At 37.3% G+C, this 19,665-nt stretch overlaps 2 protein-coding genes across 15 annotated transcripts in view; one reads left to right on the top strand and one right to left on the bottom strand.

Annotated features, from left to right (window-relative positions):
* LOC128693219 (plasminogen receptor (KT)) overlaps positions 1 to 1,518 on the bottom strand; it is a 47,402-nt gene extending 45,884 nt beyond the window's left edge. For all 14 annotated transcript variants that reach the window (XR_008407693.2, XR_011392517.1, XR_008407689.2 and 11 more), the window contains exon 1: positions 1,370 to 1,518. The gene's annotated coding sequence lies outside the window, so the exon portion shown is untranslated. The remainder of the gene's footprint in view (positions 1 to 1,369) is intronic.
* Positions 1,519 to 6,796: 5,278 nt separating this feature from the next.
* Positions 6,797 to 19,461, top strand: Grx3 (Glutaredoxin 3). The gene is made up of 9 exons (XM_053782729.2): positions 6,797 to 7,080; positions 8,067 to 8,169; positions 9,089 to 9,250; positions 10,359 to 10,491; positions 11,359 to 11,486; positions 12,665 to 12,771; positions 14,369 to 14,479; positions 18,404 to 18,491; positions 19,144 to 19,461. The coding sequence occupies exons 1-9, from the start codon at positions 7,031 to 7,033 to the stop codon at positions 19,234 to 19,236; spliced, it is 975 nt and encodes a 324-aa protein (XP_053638704.1). The 5' UTR covers positions 6,797 to 7,030; the 3' UTR covers positions 19,237 to 19,461.
* The last annotated feature ends 204 nt before the right edge of the window (positions 19,462 to 19,665 follow it).

Here is a 19,665-nt window from a genome sequence, read left to right on the forward strand (position 1 = left end):
ATACGTCGGGTTGTGTTCAGCCAACAGCAACAGCCTGGTTGATCAGGCCTTGATCCACCATGAGGCCTAGTCACAGACTGGGCCACTGGGGCATTGACCCCCAAAACCCTCTCCAGGTATACTCCTTCTCCAGGTATCAGTCTTATTCTCTTATGTAGATGAATTGTTTGCAACACTTGGGTATCTTTTCTGAGGAAACGTTTCACCACAGTGGCTTCAACAGTCCATACATAGAAGAATGGTGAAGAACAGGAGGAGGTAATCAATCCCTCAGCCTTGAATTGATATAGTCAGTCCATCAATCTTGAAATGTATACAGGATATGTGCTAAGAAGTGGCTTTTATATTGTAGGCAGGAGAGGTGCAGCAGTCATAGGTGGTATCACATTTGTCCAATGTGGAAATAAGTCATGCCCAAGGTTTAAGCAAGTGAAGAATTCCCTGTATTATGATCCCAAGATGTTGCTGTGTCAGACAGGAATGTAGATGAATGGTTCAGAGAACCAACAAGTTGATAAATTTCTCTTATCTTGGGTAATTTATAGTCCACATGGTTTACCTGGAGAGAGTTCTGGGGGTCAACGCCCCCGCGGCCCGGTTTGTGACCAGGCCTCCTGGTGGATCAGAGCCTGATCAACCAGGCTGTTACTGCTGGCTGCACGCAAACCAACGTACGAGCCACAGCCCGGCTGGTCAAGTCGGTACCTGACCAGCCGGGCTGTGGCTCGAACGTTGGTTTGCGTGCAGCCAGCAGTAACAGCCTGGTTGATCAGGCTCTGATCCACCAGGAGGCCTGGTCACAGACTGGGCCGCAGGGGCGCTGGCCCCCGGAACTCTCTCCAGGCAACCCATGTGGACTACAAATTACCCAAGATAAGAGAAATTTATCAACTTGTTGGTTCTCTGAACCATTCATCTACATTCAAAGATCCAAATAGAAATAAATCAATTTGTCAAACTTTCTTGCGGTTATCTTAGGTAATTTACACTATGTATGATTATTGTACTTAAGTGTAACTTTGCCTAAATAAACTTATCATAATGGCAAGGGTTATTATTACATTCATGGTGAAGCGCTAAACCGGTAGGGGTGACAGTTTCTGGAGGACTGGGAGAAAATAAAGTAAAGGTAGAAAAATACCAACAAATGTAAAGTGCACAGTATTATATTATATTGTAACGAGGAAAAAACAAAAGTTTCGCCACGATTGGTTCGATCCAAGGGAAGGGTAGATACATCCAATTCCTTGGATCAAGAGGGGTCCACTGGCCAAGCAACATGAGATATTACGAAATAAGTCATCTGGTTCCATCTCACTTTACGCTGCAAATATAGCTTTACCATGGCTCTAAACCAGGGTGTACTCGCCTCAGTAGGTGGCCCACTTAATATGTGGTCCACTCTGCACGTGGTCCACTCGAGATGTGGTCCACAGGGAGGAAAAATTGGGATTGGGATAAAAAAAATGTGGTTAATTTCCCCGTCAGCCCAGACCCGGGGACCAGCTGATGCCACAATAAACATTACAGGTCAATATTTTACCATTGCTTATGTGTATAATTTAATGTATTAAATCAAGGATAAAAATGTTAAAAAGTTAATAGATGACTTAAGTTTTGTATGGCTATTAAATTTTATGTATAATATATGGGTAAATTGGTGAATATTTGGAGGTACATCCTTTTAAAAGAAACATATTTTTCTGGTTAATCGTAACATCCACTTGGCGGTCATTTTAAATTATATATAATTATGATTTTTTTTTGTTTAGGAATGCAAAAAAACATTTTTGCATTAGTCGAGAGGTCGCAGATATGTTGTGGGTCCTTAATAATTACATTATATATAGTTAACTAACAAGTAAAATCCCAAGCTCAAACATTCAACCAAAAGACTACCTCACTGGCAACTACCCTAATACTCTATTTTTAGCCCCAACAAACCCAACTGAAATCTCACTTATCATCAAAACACTAAAGAACAAGACAGGGGACCTAAATAACTTACCACCACTCGTGTATAGGAAAGCTTCTCATGTGTTGTCACCAATTATTGCAACTCTTTTTAACAAATCCATTGAATCTTCCACCTTCCTATCCATACTCAAGACAACAAGAGTCACCCCGATCCTCAAAGGAGGTGATCCAACTGAATTGAACAATTATAGGCCTATATCAAACTTGCCCCTACTATCTAAAATCTTCGAAAAATTAATAAGCAAACAAGTCTACTGCTACTTCGCATCCCACAACATACTCCACCTTTGTCAGTTTGGGTTCAGACCGAAAAAAAAGTACTAATGATGGTATTATACATATGCTTGAATTAATATACTCTGCACTCGATAAAAATTAATTTCCCCTGGGACTGTTCATAGACTTACGAAAAGCTTTTGATACAGTTGACCATGACCTTTTGCACCAAAAACTTGAACATTACGGGGTCAGGGGACACTCTCTCGATTACCTAAAATCTTATCTTAACAATAGAACCCAGTATGTATACATAAATGGAGCCTGTTCCACTACACAACCTGTTCTTGTTGGAGTCCCACAGGGGAGCGTTCTTGGCCCACTTCTCTTTCTCATTTACATCAATGACCTACCAAACGCATATAATCTCCTTAAACCCACTTTATTTGCAGATGGCACAACTTATGTCTTTTCTCACCCAAACCCAACCATACTAACAGACACAGTAAATGCTGAACTGCTAAAAATATCTACTTGGATGATTACCAACAAACTTACTCTCAATATTGACAAAACCTACTTCATGCTTTTCGGAAACAGAGCTTCAAATGTACAGCTTAACATATTGATAAATGGTTCACCTATCTCGAGACAGGCAGAGGGTAAATTTCTAGGTCTCCACCTTGACAGCAGTCTTAAATTTCACACACACACACATACTACAAATTTCTAAGAAAATCTCCAAGAGAGTAGGCATCCTTTCAAAGATACGGTACTATGTACCCCAATCAGCTCTTCTAGCTTTGTACCACTTTCTCATTTACCCTTACCTCACCTATAGTATTTGTATATGGGGCCCAACCACAGTAAATCACTTTAAGCCTTTAATAACCCAGCAAAAAGCTGCAGTGCGATTGATTACTAACTCCTGCATTAGACAACACACTCCACCACTTTTCAAGTCTTAACGTACTAAATTTACAAAACATCTACACTTATTATTGTTCCCACTACATACACAGAGCACTATACTCTAATGTAAACCCTCCTCTAAAACTCCTCCTTGATAACTATAACAGAACACACAACCATAATACGAGACAGATCACTTTTCGATATTCCCGTGTTCATCTCTCTCTATGCAAAAATGCTATGTGATGAATGGTTTGAAAAACCGACAAGTTGAAGATTGAGACACTTATGCAGCATATGGGAATCTTTATTCAGGAAACGTTTCGCCACAAAACTCCTCCTTGATAACTATAACAGAACACACAGTGTCAGACACAGTGTCTGACACTGTGTCAGACAGTGTCAGACAGTGTCAGACACTGCAGCATCATGGGATCTTGTTACAAAGAATTCTTCAACACTTGTTCAACCTTTGGACGAAGACCTACTTCGACTAGTGGATGGTACCACTATGACCCCGCCTCCGCCTGCTTCACCTCACTTCACTACAGTATATAAGCCACGTCTACGGCCCTATGCTGTACATTCTACAAGATTGATGGACTGAACACATCGACTCCAGGCTGAGGGACTGATTACCTCATACTACTCCTCTCCTTACGACTTCCTCTTTGTATTGGACTGATGAAGCCACTGTGTGGCGAAACGTTTCCTGAATAAAGATTCCCATATGATGCATAAGTGTCTCAATCTTCAAAAATGCTATGTACGTAAAAGGCCCGAAGATCTGGAATTCATTGCCAGAACAAACTAAAGGACCCCTGTCTGCAAATCAGTTTAAGGACCAAATAAGAAATCACCTCATCACCCAAAATTAACCAGACAAACCATACCTAACCACTACCAGTTTCTCAAAAGCTACTCATATTGTGCTGATGAATGCTCAACCACTTACTACTTTGAAATTAGGATGTCTGTTCTTTTCACTGTTTTAAATAGTAGTAGATTGTAATACAGTACATCAAGGAGGCCAGAGTTACTCCTGCCTTCAAGGTCTGATGTAAGCAACTATAGGCCTGTTAGTATATTCAGTGTAATATCCAAAATTCTTGAGAGGGCGGTGCACTGTCAAGTAGTTAAGTACCTTAATGACAACAACATTCTCCATAGTTATCAATTAGGTTTAAGAAAATCTTACTCATCCGACACCTCCCTAATTAATCTGATGGATTACATGAGAACTGAAATGTCGATCGGGAACCTCATAGGTATGGTAACCTTAGACTTGCAAAAGGCCATCGATATTGTCAACTACAATATATTATGTAAGAAACTTCAAGCTATCGGCATAGGTTCTGTAGACTGGTTTAAGTCCTACTTTAGCAACAGGAGACAAATTGCCAAAATCAACGAAACAGTATCATAGCCCCTGCCGATAGCATGCGGAGATCCCCAAGGTAGTATTCTGGGTCCCTTATTATTCTTGTGTTATGTTAATGACATGTCCATCAGTGTTAAGTGCAAACTCCTACTGTATGCAGATGACAGTGCTCTGTTAGTGTCAGGTAAAGACCCACAAGATTTAGCTAATGTATTAACACAAGAACTGGAGTCCTGCAGCAAACGGTAAGTAGACAACAAACTATCGCCATTCTCTTTTACTTGATGTTGGTGAGGGGCTCTTGATTTAGGGAATTGGATCTGTGGGAAAACTGAAGTATAATCCTCCATTCTTCTTTGGCACGAAATATAAACTGAGAAGGGTAAATAATTTTAATGTCCGGTGCAATGGGGAACCCATCACTTCAGTTTCCTCAGTAAGATATCTGGGAATCCCCTTTGACCCATGCATGTCAGGAGAATTGATAGGGAACAATGTAGTAAAGAGAGCGAATGCCAGACTGAAGTTCCTCTACAGACAAGCACAGTGTCTACCTACTAAGGCTCGCAGCACCCTATATCTAGCCCTTATACAGTGTCATATGGATTACGCTTGCTCTTCATGGTACTCTGCCGTGACTAAAAAACTGAAAGATAGACTGCAAATCACCCTGAACAAAATGGTAAGATTCATCCTGGACCTGGGTCCAAGAGGACATGTAGGCCAGGATGAATTACAACAGTTGGGTATGCTGAATGTTGAAGACAGAGTAAAACAACTAAAGTTAATTCAAGTTTATAAAATTGCTCCCAAACACTATCCAGAATATCTTGCTGCCAGTTTTGTCAAGGCTGGGAACCGGAGCAATCATAGTACTAGAGGTAGAGAGCACAACTTTGTAGTACCCAGTCATTTAGTTTAATATGTTTATTATGCACACCATACCCATCCTGTGGGCGGTAGTCAAAAGATTACAGAGGTACATAATGGGTCCAGGGACTGGACCCCAAAGTTATGATAGCTGAACTAGTTACAAAGGTAATGAACTCTAGGTAGATCTGGTCACATTCATGGCAAGTTACAAAGGTAATGAATCATCCTTACTCCTGTATATGGTTACAATCATGAACAAATTACAAAGTAATGAGCCACTGACACGTTCACACCCACAGTCAGTGGCCAGGCTTCAAACACCTTCTATTGTACAGCAATAAAGGAATGGAACAGACTGCCTGCACATGTTAAAGCCAGTCATAGCATGAACCAGTTCAAGAAGAGGGCCAAAAGGTACCTAATGAATTTAGCGACAGAAAGGGAAGAGAATTATTTTTTATTTTTTTTTTTAGCTAAGACACATGCAATCTTCCCTTATTCTTAGTATATCTCCTTTATAGTGTAATAATAAGATATTGTCTCCTTTATAGAATAATAATATTTATTATTATCACACTGGCCGATTCCCACCAAGGCAGGGTGGCCCGAAAAAGAAAAACTTTCACCATCATTCACTCCATCACTGTCTTGCCAGAAGGGTGCTTTACACTACAGTTTTTAAACTGCAACATTAACACCCCTCCTTCAGAGTGCAGGCACTGTACTTCCCATCTCCAGGACTCAAGTCCGGCCTGCCGGTTTCCCTGAACCCCTTCATAAATGTTACTTTGCTCACACTCCAACAGCACGTCAAGTATTAAAAACCATTTGTCTCCATTCACTCCTATCAAACACGCTCATGCATACCTGCTGGAAGTCCAAGCCCCTCGCACACAAAACCTCCTTTACCCCCTCTCTCCAACCTTTCCTAGGCCGACCCCTACCCCGCCTTCCTTCCACTACAGACTGATACACTCTTGAAGTCATTCTGTTTCGCTCCATTCTCTCTACATGTCCGAACCACCTCAACAACCCTTCCTCAGCCCTCTGGACAACAATTTTGGTAATCCCGCACCTCCTCCTAACTTCCAAACTACGAATTCTCTGCATTATATTCACACCACACGTTGCCCTCAGACATGACATCTCCACTGCCTCCAGCCTTCTCCTCGCTGCAACATTCATAATAATATTATCTCCTTTATATTATGACAATAAGGTTGGAGGACCCCCAATGGAAATAAGTCACTTTGACTTTTTTGGGTTATCCCAGGTTGTCTACACATATGCTGTTATGTATGATAATCTATGCAACTGTATTTGTGTTAACCTGAATAAACTTACATACTTACTTATATAATAAAAACATACTAACTGAAAAAAAAAAAAACCCTGGTCAGGTGGTCGCTGTCACTGGCCTTTACAACCCCAACAAGACGGACACCAGGTGGTATTTTCGCCCCGGCACTCGAAAAAAAGGAATTCTGCGAAAAATCCCCAGAAATCTTGGGTAGTAGTGAGTTGGGTAGAGGTTCATCCGTGCCAGAGAGGGAGGAGAAATTGTCTTGACGCAACAGAGAAAAAGAAAGAAGTCGGCCATCAGTTGCAGTTTGTTGGGTCATTCCAGACAAAAAAGGATTTTTTTTTTTTCCGCCGATATTAGCATCCAACATGTCTGTGAAGAAGATTACCTCGCTAGAAGAGTTTACAGCTTTAGAGAAGTGAGTTGGTAGCGTCTTTCATCAGCACTTTATCTTCTTAACACCTAAAACTGTATCACTTGTATTATGTCAAAGATCCCTGTGGAAAAAAAATAACTTCGGACTTTTTTTTTTTTGGGGGGGGGGGGGGATGATTTTAGATAATTTACACTATGTATGATAATTGTATATATGTGTACCTGTACTTAACTAAACTTACTTAATTACTTACTTATTTGTAGTTTTTCAAGTGAAAGCGCTAAACCTGTTTGGGTCATGTAGTGCCTTGGGAATAGAGGTATTTAGTTCCAGGGAAGGGGAGGATAAATCCAGTTCCTTGGATTAAGAGCCTCTCACTGGCATTAAGACACTTTCCTCCCTTAAGGGGAGTAGAAATGTTAAAAGACTTAACTGCAGCTGTACTAAGCCTAGTCAGGGTTGCTGTATGACCCTCGTGGGTTTAGTGCTTCTTCTTTTAAATAATAATAATAATAATAATAATAATAATAATAATAATAAGCCCAGTCAGAGAGAATAAAAAGTCTCATTACCATGGCTGGAACAATTCACTGAAAACTCATCTCGTGAGTGCAGGTTTTGGGTGAAAAGCCTTATCAAGCTATCAGAACTTTGTTCCACATTAAAATTTTCAATACGCTTTGCAAATTACACACACTGCAGTCAGCAAATGTATATCACATTTAAAAAATTTCCTCTGGAAATGGGAATTCACATAAAAAATGAGGAATCAGTATGTGTTTATATTTTACAACCAGAAAAAGTAAATTTCTTAACTTTGATTTGTTTGTTGTATATTTACAAGATGTAATGCAACTGATAATTGGAGCTTTAGTTTTTTCACTGTAAACAGTTAAGGATATCCATTAGTTTATAGTTGAAGGTGCTAGAATGTTTTTTGTGTGAGATATAGACATTATGTGATTCTAGGGCAAAGCAACTTTGTTGAAAATGAACTTCAACTGATACAGTTTTTTTTTTTTTTTCAGAAATAATGGATTATCTGTGGTCCATTTCATGGCTGATTGGGCTCCACAATGTGATCAGATGAATGAAGTTATCAATGAACTTAGCAAACAGCGAGAATTGAAGGTTAGCTACCATATTTTTTGCTACCTCTTTCTTGTAATGCATGTACTCCTCACTTAACGACCGACCTGTTTAAAGACCACTTGGACTTACAACCAGCTTTGCGACCAGTGTACTGTATGTGTATATTCCTTTTTTTTTATTGCTTTTGATGCCTAGTTCTATTTTTAATGCACTAAAACTGTTATTAATGGTGCAAAAGTGACACTAAAACAATATCTAAGATGGTTGAAACAAATCCACTACCAGTACAGTATGCTTGAAATATCAGTAATGGGCGGCTCCTTGCTTAACAACCAACTCACTTACCGACCTACTCTTAGGAACGGAACTCTGTTATTTAGTGAGGAGTACCCATAGTACATAATTAAAATTTACTTCTCAATAACCTATGTCTAATCTTAAGTAATTTGTAAGCATTAGGATTAGTCTGCCAGAAATGCACTTGCATGCTAGTTAGTGGCTTTCTTTGTGTTTAACAATATTTTATTACATGTAAACTATGCTTTATATACTACACAAAGCAATAAAGATGTTTGTTGTATATATATTAAATGATAAACAATTTACAGCATTTAGAGACACTAATAGTTTTGATTTGCTTTTGTAATAATTTCATGGTATATAATAATGTAGTTCTTTCTTTTCCAATTCTTTCTGAGGCCCACTATCTTTCTCTTATTTTTCACTGTTTATGATAATTTTGAACAGCATAAATTGGCTGTAATAATTCACAACTAATCCATGAATTGGAGAAGAAATGAAATGTTTTGGTTTATCCCTTTTGTTAAGTCACAAATCACTTGATAATGGTTAGGAGAGACTGGGATATTGTCTCATTTTATCTTCAATTTATTGGTTAGTTGTGAATGTATCTGAATTATCTCAGTCTATCACAGCTTTATTTTTATTTATTGACCAGGAGGTAACCTTTGGTATTGTGGTTGCTGAAGATATCCCAGAAGTTAGCTTGAAATACAACGTTTCTGCTGTGCCTACCTTTGTGTTGTTTCGTGGCGGAAAAGTTATTGAAAGAGTTGATGGTGTTAATGCAGCAGAACTCACTTCCAAAGTTAAAACACAGGTGAGTTTGAAGCATGACATCAGCTGTCTTGTCTGACATTTGATTATTTTTGTGTAAATATGTTAGCTGGACTTGAGTCTTGAAAATGGGAAGTACAATGCCTGCACTTTAAAGGAGGGGTTTGGGATATTGGCAGTTTGGAGGGACTTCTAAACTGTCATATCTGAGTGCCTCGGCAAAGACAGTGATTATGTATGAGTGATGGTGAAAGTGTTGAATGATGATGAAAGTATTTTTCTTTATTTTAGGGTTTTTCTTTCTTTTTAGGTCACCCTGTCTCGGTGGGAAATGGACGATGTGTAAAAAAAATTAAAAAATGTTCCAAATGAAATAATGCATTTATTTCATTGAATAGAATTAATAATGCAATCTGTTATTAATTGGTATTTATTAATAGTTATATTCTGTATTTTATCTGTGTAATGTTTTGACAACTATTTTAACAAGTATTATTATAAATTTATGTAATCTATAATTTTTTCCACATCACTATTCCATTACATCGGTTCCCCTTTCACATCTCCATGGCTGATAATTCCAGGGCCTGTATAGTTTATCACATTAAATTTTTATCCTTTGGTCTTCCTGTTTTGTACCTTCTTATAATCTGGTGAGTTGCCTCATTCTGCATACTCTTTGTGATAATATTGCACATGTTGAAACTTTTAAAGTTCTGTTCTTAATATCATATTCTTCCAATTTTAATCGTTTCCTTTTCGTTTTTAGAGTATTATTTTTCACAGTAAACTTGTGTCAGTTTTATGCTGTCTATTTGTGTATGTTAATGTGACAATATGGTTTTCTTATTTGCATATAATGTACAGAATTTTTTTGATAGTAACTCGCCATTCTTCAAATCTCATATTTTTATTACAGATTGGACAGTAAACAGAATGTTACCTTAATCCTTATTGCTCTGTTGAACTTTTTTATTACAGTTTTCAAAGGTTTTGAATACTGTTTTTAAATTTTTTAATTTATGTAAGCAATATACTTTGTATTTTAGCTTGTCGTTAACTGTACCTATTTCACCTTTTATGACTGGTTAGAGTGGTGTATAAAGATGGCTCAAAATAACGTCTAGATACCACAGCTAGTCTTTTTGCAGGCTGCAAAGACCACCTTGGTGTCAACTGTTCCTGTTGCACCTGTTGAAGATCTCAACACTCGCCTCAAACAACTCATTAACTCGGCTAAATGTATTGTTTTTATGAAAGGATCACCAGATGCTCCAAAATGTGGTTAGTTTTTGTATAATTTCTTAGTATAGAATATAATATTTTTGTACTTCTAAATTTGTTAAAAAGTAATAATATTTTGTGAACATAAAAGCTTTACACATAAGAAGGGCTTATGTATTTTGCACTTTTATAGAGATGAAGAGGAAGAATCTGACTAGTTTTTGCTTTGTATTTTGCATTTCAGCACCTAATTTTAACCACTAGCCATATGAATATTCTCAGTAGTCTTGTGCTATTATTATTGCCTTTGATCTTCAAGTTAATAAATTGTTTTACTTGATTGCAACATCTTCCACACTATTACTAACCTTTAACTTTGCACATTTTACTTTATTCTTCAGCTGCACTCTTCATTTGAAATCATATTCTCTAGTATTGCCTCAAAAGCTGTTATTGGTGAAACAAAGCACATACTGTATAGCATAACTAGACCTTTTATTATTATAATGTTTTACCTACAAAAGAGTTAAAATCCATACTGCACATCCATACAGCAGTGTTGGTTCCCCTATCCTTTGGTACATTTCCCTTTTATATAAAGCCTCCATGGAGGCTTTATATAAAAGCACCACCCACCTTTTTTTACTGTCATCAGCTGTTTGATTCACCTCATCTTTCTTGGACCCAGCTACACAAAAGCCCACTTAAAAATATCTGAATAAATTTGCTTCTGATATTGTCTTTCATTGTCTAGATGTTTTGTTACTCTCATCACCTTGCTCTTTCTTATGTTCACTTTTAATTTCCTACTCTTTCTTGCTCTTCCCAACATCCTCCACCTACCTTTGCTTAATAGCTAACCATGGAAAAATTCTTTAGTCCTTTCAGAAATTTATAAGTTAAACCATTGTCCATTTTACTTTCAAGGATTCAGTCGCACCACTATAGAGCTACTTAACAAACATGAGGCTGATTATTCCAGCTTCAATATACTTACTGATGAGGAAGTACGCCAAGGTCTTAAAACCTACTCCAATTGGCCAACATATCCACAGGTTTGTACAGTTTTTCATTGTTATATTTATTATTTCTCAATTATCAGGTAAAATTTTATGAAAAATTGATAAATTTAATGTATTGAGGATACATGTTTGTTCTGGAAACTAAGTGAACTTAGACCATTTATGTAGTGTAGGTAGACTGCTGTGAGCATGGGTGTCTGTTGGAACTTTTCCAAGGGTAATGCAAAGGTTTCCTGGGGTAAACAATGGGATAGGCAAGCCATTATTACAATTAGTTTTTCCTTATCTCGGTCTTCATCCAGGAAAGGAAACTGCAACTCCTCTTTTTTTTTTTTTTCATACCCCACCAGACACCCATGACTATGTGGCAGGCATTACTAGGGCAATGACTGGGTGATTATGTCTTTTCAGAAAATATCTCGAGTTTTGAAACAATCATTACCTCTTTCAGAGGAAAGTGATTCTTAATGTGCAGATTTTCAGGAATTACATAGATGTTTATGTATTGTGTGATTGTAAATGTTTTGAATATTAAGTAATTTTCTTACAATGCACAATGCATTGCTAAAAGTGTAGCTCAGTAAATGTTTTTTAAGTGTTTAGATAATGTATGGTAACTGACCTAGAAAATGTACAGAGAACCTTCATGGCACAAATAACGGCGATAAAACATCTCAGTTGCTGGAAACGCTTGAAGTTCCTCAACCTGTACTCCCAAGAATGCAGGCAGGAGAGATACATGATTACATACACTTGGAAAATCCCAGAGGGATTGGTACCAAAGTTGCACACGAAAATCACTCCCTATGAGAGCAAAAGACTTGGCAGACGATGCAACATCCTCCCAGTGAAAAGCAGGGGTGCCACTAGCACGATAAGAGACAACACAATAAGTGTAAGGGGCCCAAGACTGTTCAACTGCCTCCCAGCATACATAAGGGGGATTACCAATAGACCCCTGGCTGTCTTCAAGAATGCACTGGACAGGCACCTAAAGTCAGTACCTGACCAGCCAGGCTGTGGTACGTAAGTCGGGTTGTGTGCGGCCAACGGTAACAGCCTGGTTGAGCAGGCCCTGATCCACCATGAGGCCTGGTCATTGACCCCCGAAACCCTCTCCAGGTATACTCCAGCTATTTGCATTAAAAAATAGATTTTGTGGTAGAATTTTTTTTTATGCATTATATTTTGTAAAAGTATTGTTTTTTCAGCTGTATATTGATGGGGAGCTTATTGGAGGCCTAGACATTTTGAAGGAAATGGATGCCTCAGGAGAATTAGGTCCTATGCTTCCTAAGAAGCAAAAGCTGGAGAATAGGTACGTAAAGTTTTCTGATTTCATTTGATAGAATGGAAGATATATTACAGAAATAGAGATAATTTTGATTGGTTTCAGGACTGAAAGTAGCTTGAAACTAAGCTAAAGTAGTGGTAATGTTGATTTTTGCCGATATTCCAGAGTACACAAATGATGTCACTTGTCCAATACGCGTCCAAAGAATATGCATTTAGGAATGTATTGACATTATTTATACAATTATTGCAATAATGCAGTAATCTGCAAAACAGTAAATCTTCTATTTCTTTGTGTGAATAAAAATTCAGAATAGAAAGCAAACATAATATAAGAGAGGCCTGGGAACATAACTAATTAACAGAGGAAATGTTTTTTTGTGCTTGGAATGTCTGCATTATTTAAATTTAACTTGATTCATGAAATTGTAATGAGACGATAGCAACACGACGGTCTGAAGTTTTGAGACTCTCTGACTGCGCATTTAAACCCCACCCATGGTATGGTTTTTTTTCTTCATTATTTATTCTGGATCCTATTTTTAAGCTGGCAGTTTTTTAATTTTGTGTAAAATTGGCCAAATTATTGATTTCTGAGACCTTATTGGGTTAATGAAAGAGGTAAATGGGCAGTTTCTTGAACTTAATCAATAGAATAGAAGGAATACTAGTGAAATAGCTATGAGTTTGGTCAACTGGAACGGTGGAATTGGCCAAAAATAGGGCTCAAAGTGGGCGAAATCGCTGATGCATATCACCGAGACTGCTAACTTTGTGAGAGCATGATTCCATAAGTTTTCCCTCAAATTTCATACTTTTGGTTTCATAACCTTTGGAAAAAAAGATTATCATTTCATGAGAATTTTTTTTTTTTTTTTTTTTACCCTGGGAGCAAGTTTGAGATTAGGAGTCTCGATTCTGAGAGGGTTAATAGTGTTTCCTGCAGTATCTGATGTGCAGTAATGTCATATGTAGTATCTGTTGAAGCAGTTTTTTTTAATACACTGGCCATCTCCCACTGAGGAAGAGTGACCCAAAAAAGAAACACTTTCACCATCATTCACACTATCATTGTCTTGCCAAAGCTGTGCATATACAACAGTTTAGATGTCTCTCCAGGACTCAAGTCCGGCTAATTAAAGAAGGAAGGCATATGACTGCAGAGCAGATGTTGTAGACTATCTAAAATCTCTTTCATATTTCTTATCATTCTTTGCTTGTTTATTGCATTCCTTATTTACAATATTGTGTGTTACTGTTCTGTAGTATATAAACAATCACTCCATTAACCCCTAAACGGTCCAAGCAGATCTACGTTCACATGTGTAGTGCTCCAAAAGTAGATCTACGTTTTTTTTACATATTTTCAAATATAACAAAAAAAAAAGTAGATCAAAGTTTTTTTTACACATTTTCAAATGTAAAAAAAAAAAGAAGATATGCTTTTTTTTACATTCAAATGTTGAAAAAATGTATACTGTATACGTTTGGACCGTTTACGGGTTAAATAATCCAGTTTCTTGATTAAAAAGAGACTAACAATGGGAAAAAATTTTAGTTTACTAGGTAGGAAATTCTTCATTGTTTTACTGGTTCAATTAACACTTGAATTTGTTTTACAGGTTAAAAAGTCTTATCAATAAGGCACCATTGATGGTATTCATGAAAGGTGAACGGGAAGCACCTAGATGTGGCTTTTCAAAAACGTTGATTAGCATTCTTAATGAAACTGGGTAAGTCAGCCTGATAATAAGAAACAAACAGAAATTTTGTTTTGGTGAGAGATGAGTAAGGTGAGAGAATCAAGAGAGAGAGAGTAATTGTATGTTTGATAAACACTGAGTTACTGATTGAGCAGCTAGAGGTATAATAAATAGAGATAGAGTGAACAGTTTTCAGTAATTGTTGAAAGTAGATAATGAAATGAAGGCTGAAATATACGTTATTTAGGATGAATAAAGAGCAAAAAGTGTGAAGGAAGCTAGGGAAGTAGTGTTATGAAGGGTTCTGTTTTGCCCATGAAGGTCGCATTACTTCGTAACAGTAGTAAGAAAGATGAAAGTGGAAAGAGCAGTAAGGGTAGAGGAAATTACTGGTAAGTCTAAAATACTGAAAGCAGGTGAGAATACAAGGAGATAGAAAATGGGAAAATAAGATGCAAGAGTGTTGAAGAGTCTTTGGAAAGACAGGTTTGTCAGCAGCTGCAAAAATGGACATTCATCAAGAGGACTGTGTAACAGCAATGTGCTGATGCATTTGTATGACTGTTAAACATGGTATCTAAATGTTACTGTGAAGAGGAGGTTAGTTACATTGAAAAGGTTTTGTCAAAGAACAGTGTATGGCATGAATGTTATGCAGAGAGTTGATACTAAGGATTGACTAAGGTGACAGTGTCATAGTATGAAAGAGTAGAGAAAGGACTTCTTTCTTCTTTCAACACACCGGCCATATCCCACCAAGGCGGGGTGGCCTGTATATATTACTAAATGTAAAAGGAGAAACGAAAGTTTCTCCTTTTTTTTTTTTTTTTTTTTTTTTTTTTTTTTTTTTCAACAAACCAGCTGTATCCCACCAAGGCAGGGTGGCCCAAAAAAGAAAAACGAAAATTTCTCCTTTTAAATTTAGTAATATATACAGGAGAAGGGGTTACTAGCCCCTTGCTCCCGGCATTTTAGTCGCCTCTTACAATACGCATGGCTTACGGAGGAAGAATTCTGTTCCACTTCCCCATGGAGGTAAGAGGAAATAAACAAGAACAAGAACTAGAAAGAAAATAGAAGAAAACCCAGAGGGGTGTGTATATATATGCTCGTACATATATGTGTAGTGTGACCTAAGTGTAAGTAGAAGTAGCAAGACGTACCTGAAATCTTGCATGTTTATGAGACAGAAAAAAGACACCAGCAATCTTACCATCATGTAAAACAAATACAGTCTTTCATTTTACACTCGCTTGGCAGGACGGTAGTACCTCCCTGGGTGGTTGCTGTCTACCAACCTACTACCTAGGAGAGAAAGGACTTATTTATGTAAAATCAATATGTACCATTACACTCTTTCCAAATTAGCATGCTAACATAAGATGAGGGAAAAATTCATAGATATGCTCAACAGAAAACTAACTTTACCACTCACATCCAGCACAATTTTTAAAAATTTTTCGAAACAGTAGGCATACAATGTATCTCAAACATATGTGCTTGGGGATCACCTAAAGCAAATTGCTTAAAACCAATTGTGGCTCTACAAAAATATGTTGTTAAAATGATCACTCAATCAGATTGCAGACAACACATACTGCTGCTATTCAGAAGTCTAAATTTATTCAGCATTCAAACCAGCTGTACTTACTACTATGCATTCTGTATGCACAGAACACTTAACACAAATACAAACTGACTAACCTCTTCTTAAGAAGCTGCAACAGAATGTTTAGACACAACACAAGAAAGAAATTTCTACTTAACATCCCACATATTTGACTCAAAGTAGAAATTCTAAGCACGTAAATGGTCCAAAAATATGGAACTCACTTCCAGAAGCTTCTGAAGATTTTCCATTTGTTTACTGCTCCAAAAATATTGTGTAAAAACACCTATAACTGATATAAGTCATTAAGATTGTCTCAGCTATATCCTTCCCTGTCATTATTGTTTAGGGTTGCTATTCCCTCATGTTAACATTACTGTTATACTTTTTTATTAACACATCGGCAGTTCCCACCAAGGCAGGGTGGCCTGAAAAAGAAAAGCTTCCATCACCACTCACTCCATCACTGTCCTGCCAGAGGTGCACTTTCACTACAGTTATAAAACTGCAACATTAACACCTCTCCTTCAGAGTGCAGACACTGTACTTCCCATCTCCAAGTCCGGCCTGCTGGTTTCCCAAGATCCCTTCATAAATGTTACCTTGCTTACACTCAACAACATGTCAAGTCCTAAAATCCATTTGTCTCCATTCGCTCCTATCAAACACGCTCATGCATGCTTACTGGAAGTCCAAGCCCCTTGCACACAAAACCTCTCTTACCCCCTCCCTCTAAACCTTTCCTAGGCCGACCCCTACCCTGCCGTCCCTCCACTACAGATTTATACGCTCTTGAGGTCGTTCCAATTTGTTCCAACCTCTCTCCATGCCCGAACCATCTCAGTAACCCCTCCTCAGCCCTCTGGATAATAGTTTTGGTAATCCCGCACTTCTTCCTAATTTCCAAACTACTGATTCTCTGCATTATAATCACACCACACATTGCCCTCAGACATGACATCTCCACTGAGTCAAGCCTTCTTGTTGCAACATTCACCACCCTCTTTGCAACATTCCCCTCTTTGCTTTCATGGATAATGTTCTTTGTCTCCACAGACTCCTCAGTGCACCATTCACCTTTTTTCCTTCATTAGTTCTATGAGTCACCTCATCTTTCATAAACCCATCTGCTATGAAAAACAAAATTTTGTTACTTTCAGCAATTGGTGTTGTGCATTAAAACTCTTTTCAGGAAAGCAAGTTATGTCAACCCTAGCATTCACATGATCAAATGTGAGCTTACAGTGTTTTATTATTCTAAGTTAGCATTTAGTTAATTTTAGGTTAGACTTAAGTTACTTTTAATTTGCTTTAAAATTCACTGCAGTAGCTGTCCACGTATGCATCTTCATGGTAATTTTTGTATGATGCTTTTATGTAAAAGCTCTTAAATCCCAATAGCACCACCTCACCCTCCTATACCTTCCTCTGGTACCCCCAACAGCACCTCACATTCACCCCAGATTTATACACCCTCTCTATCAACCTGTTTTTCTTCACTATAGTCTATGAGTATAAAATCCAAGTATAGCTGGTATTGTTTTGGTCATCCTTCTTTAGCCATAAAATTAAATTTTGAGATTAGGGATTGAAATTTGACTTGCTAGTTTGAAATAATAGTTGTGTCATACTTCTGCAGAGTAAGAAGAGTATGTGGAATAGTGAAGATTGTTATATAGACTGTGTTTACAAGTTGGAAATTAGCAAGATCATGAGAAAAGAGAAAATGTTATATAAAAGAAAACAAGGAGAATAGGCAAATTGCTGATAATATATTGCAGGTACAAAGAAAATAAATTTGCCAGCTAGTCCTACATTTTACTTCCTTTTTTTTTTTCCTTTTTTCCATGTAAAGTGGTGGGGACCACAGCACAACCTATATACCTTTTTGTTTTTGAAAGATTATACAGTTGTTCCTATAAATTTCAGGTCTCCATATTTGTGTATTTCAGTTATAGTGTGGGATATATTTTACTGAGAGGCAACTAGCAAATGATTAAATTTTCCACTGTTTTTGTGGCTTAATGGCTCATGCCAAAATCTCTTATTCTAGCCATTATTTTTTATGAATGTCAGTATTTATAAGATTAGAGCAATATACAGTATTACAGAAACAAAACAGACCCAAATCTGAAATAAAAAAATTCTGCTGGCAAAACATTGGATCATTTGTGGTTTCTAGTTTTGCAGGACCCCTAAGAATGTAACTCCATGTGAATTTGTATATGCATTTGTACATCCTCTCAGCATGCTTTCCAAAATGAAATATGATAATCTTTAGTATTTTGTATGTATACAATATGAACATTAAAGTAATATCAAATTTCTGAATTGTCAATTTTCAGACTGGATTACAACACCTTTGACATCCTTACTGATGAGGAAGTTCGACAAGGACTCAAGTCATACAGCAACTGGCCCACTTATCCTCAGGTAGTACATTAGACTCCTCACTCATATGATTCTCTTACAATACGCCTTTTCTCATTCTCACTCAAATTATTATTCTTGTGCTCACCAACCCATTACCTTGGAGGCGAGTCTTCATCCAACATAACACCAGGCAGGTACCTGTCCTGGCCTCAGGCAAGGCTGCAAGAGTAGAAGAACCATTGGAATTGGTCTTAGGTCTCACAGATGCTTCTGAGCCACCCTACTATAAAAGCATTGGACAGATTTTGTCAACTAATACAGTGTACTCCATGAGTGTTTGTTGAAGGTACTTTTATTTGCATTTTATATAAATTTTTTTTCAATTTTGTTGTACAGTGGAAATAGGGCATAAGCATTCACCATCTTTGGTAGTCCATGACTCGTATTGATAGGTGCATGTGTGAGCTTGTGATGACACTGAGGTACACTACAAACTTCGCCACGAGGGTCAACGAATAGCTCTGCTGCAAGGCAGAACATGGGACTAAAGTCTCATTTAATGCCCATATTTAAACTAAGCAAATATATTGTTAAGAGCCTGTCTTACTCAATAGTTTTATCAGATTAAGTTGAGGGTTCCTAAGTTTAATTTTTTTAACATAAATGTTAAATGAAACAAAAACTTGCTGATATATTGCCTTTACTTTTACAGATCTATGTGAAGGGGGAGCTCATTGGTGGTCTGGACATCATCAAGGAGCTTCAGGCATCAGGTGAACTCATGGGAACTTTGAAAGGAGAATAATTATGTAAGAAAAATATTTCTCTTCAAAAAATCAAAAAGGTAGATCCATAATCTTTGCAAATACTTTACGGACACATGTTAATGATGGAAACAAAAATTAAGTCCTGCATGTTACCAAGTGGAAAATTATAATGTTACTTCGTGTAGAGTTACAACCTCCATAAAAAGGTAGAAATTAGGAAAAAGTTATGTGATTTACAGAAATAAAATTCTTGAAATACTAAACTGTTTTAAATTTATAATTTATTCATCTGATTTCATTCTTGAGGTTGGCCTGATATGTTGTATATTTTAATTGACATCTATCATCAAGTTGTACCTTTTCATTGTTGGTCACTGATAATATAGGGGTTTTCCTAAGATTAAACACTCATTTTTTATTAAACTATCTTACGTTGTTATATTAGAGGTTCTGTCTGGTTCATCTTG

This window comes from Cherax quadricarinatus, chromosome 28, assembly GCF_038502225.1.
Source record: "Cherax quadricarinatus isolate ZL_2023a chromosome 28, ASM3850222v1, whole genome shotgun sequence".
In the NCBI taxonomy this organism is placed as follows: domain Eukaryota; kingdom Metazoa; phylum Arthropoda; class Malacostraca; order Decapoda; family Parastacidae; genus Cherax; species Cherax quadricarinatus.

Excerpts from the sequence above, each read along its gene's own strand:
- Grx3 (XM_053782729.2), top strand. The coding sequence starts at position 7,031 with ATGTCTGTGAAGAAGATTACCTCGCTAGAAGAGTTTACAGCTTTAGAG. Across the intron at positions 8,170-9,088 it reads GCAAACAGCGAGAATTGAAG|GAGGTAACCTTTGGTATTGT; the intron begins GTTAGCTACCAT and ends TTTATTGACCAG. Across the intron at positions 18,492-19,143 it reads ACTGGCCCACTTATCCTCAG|ATCTATGTGAAGGGGGAGCT; the intron begins GTAGTACATTAG and ends TTACTTTTACAG.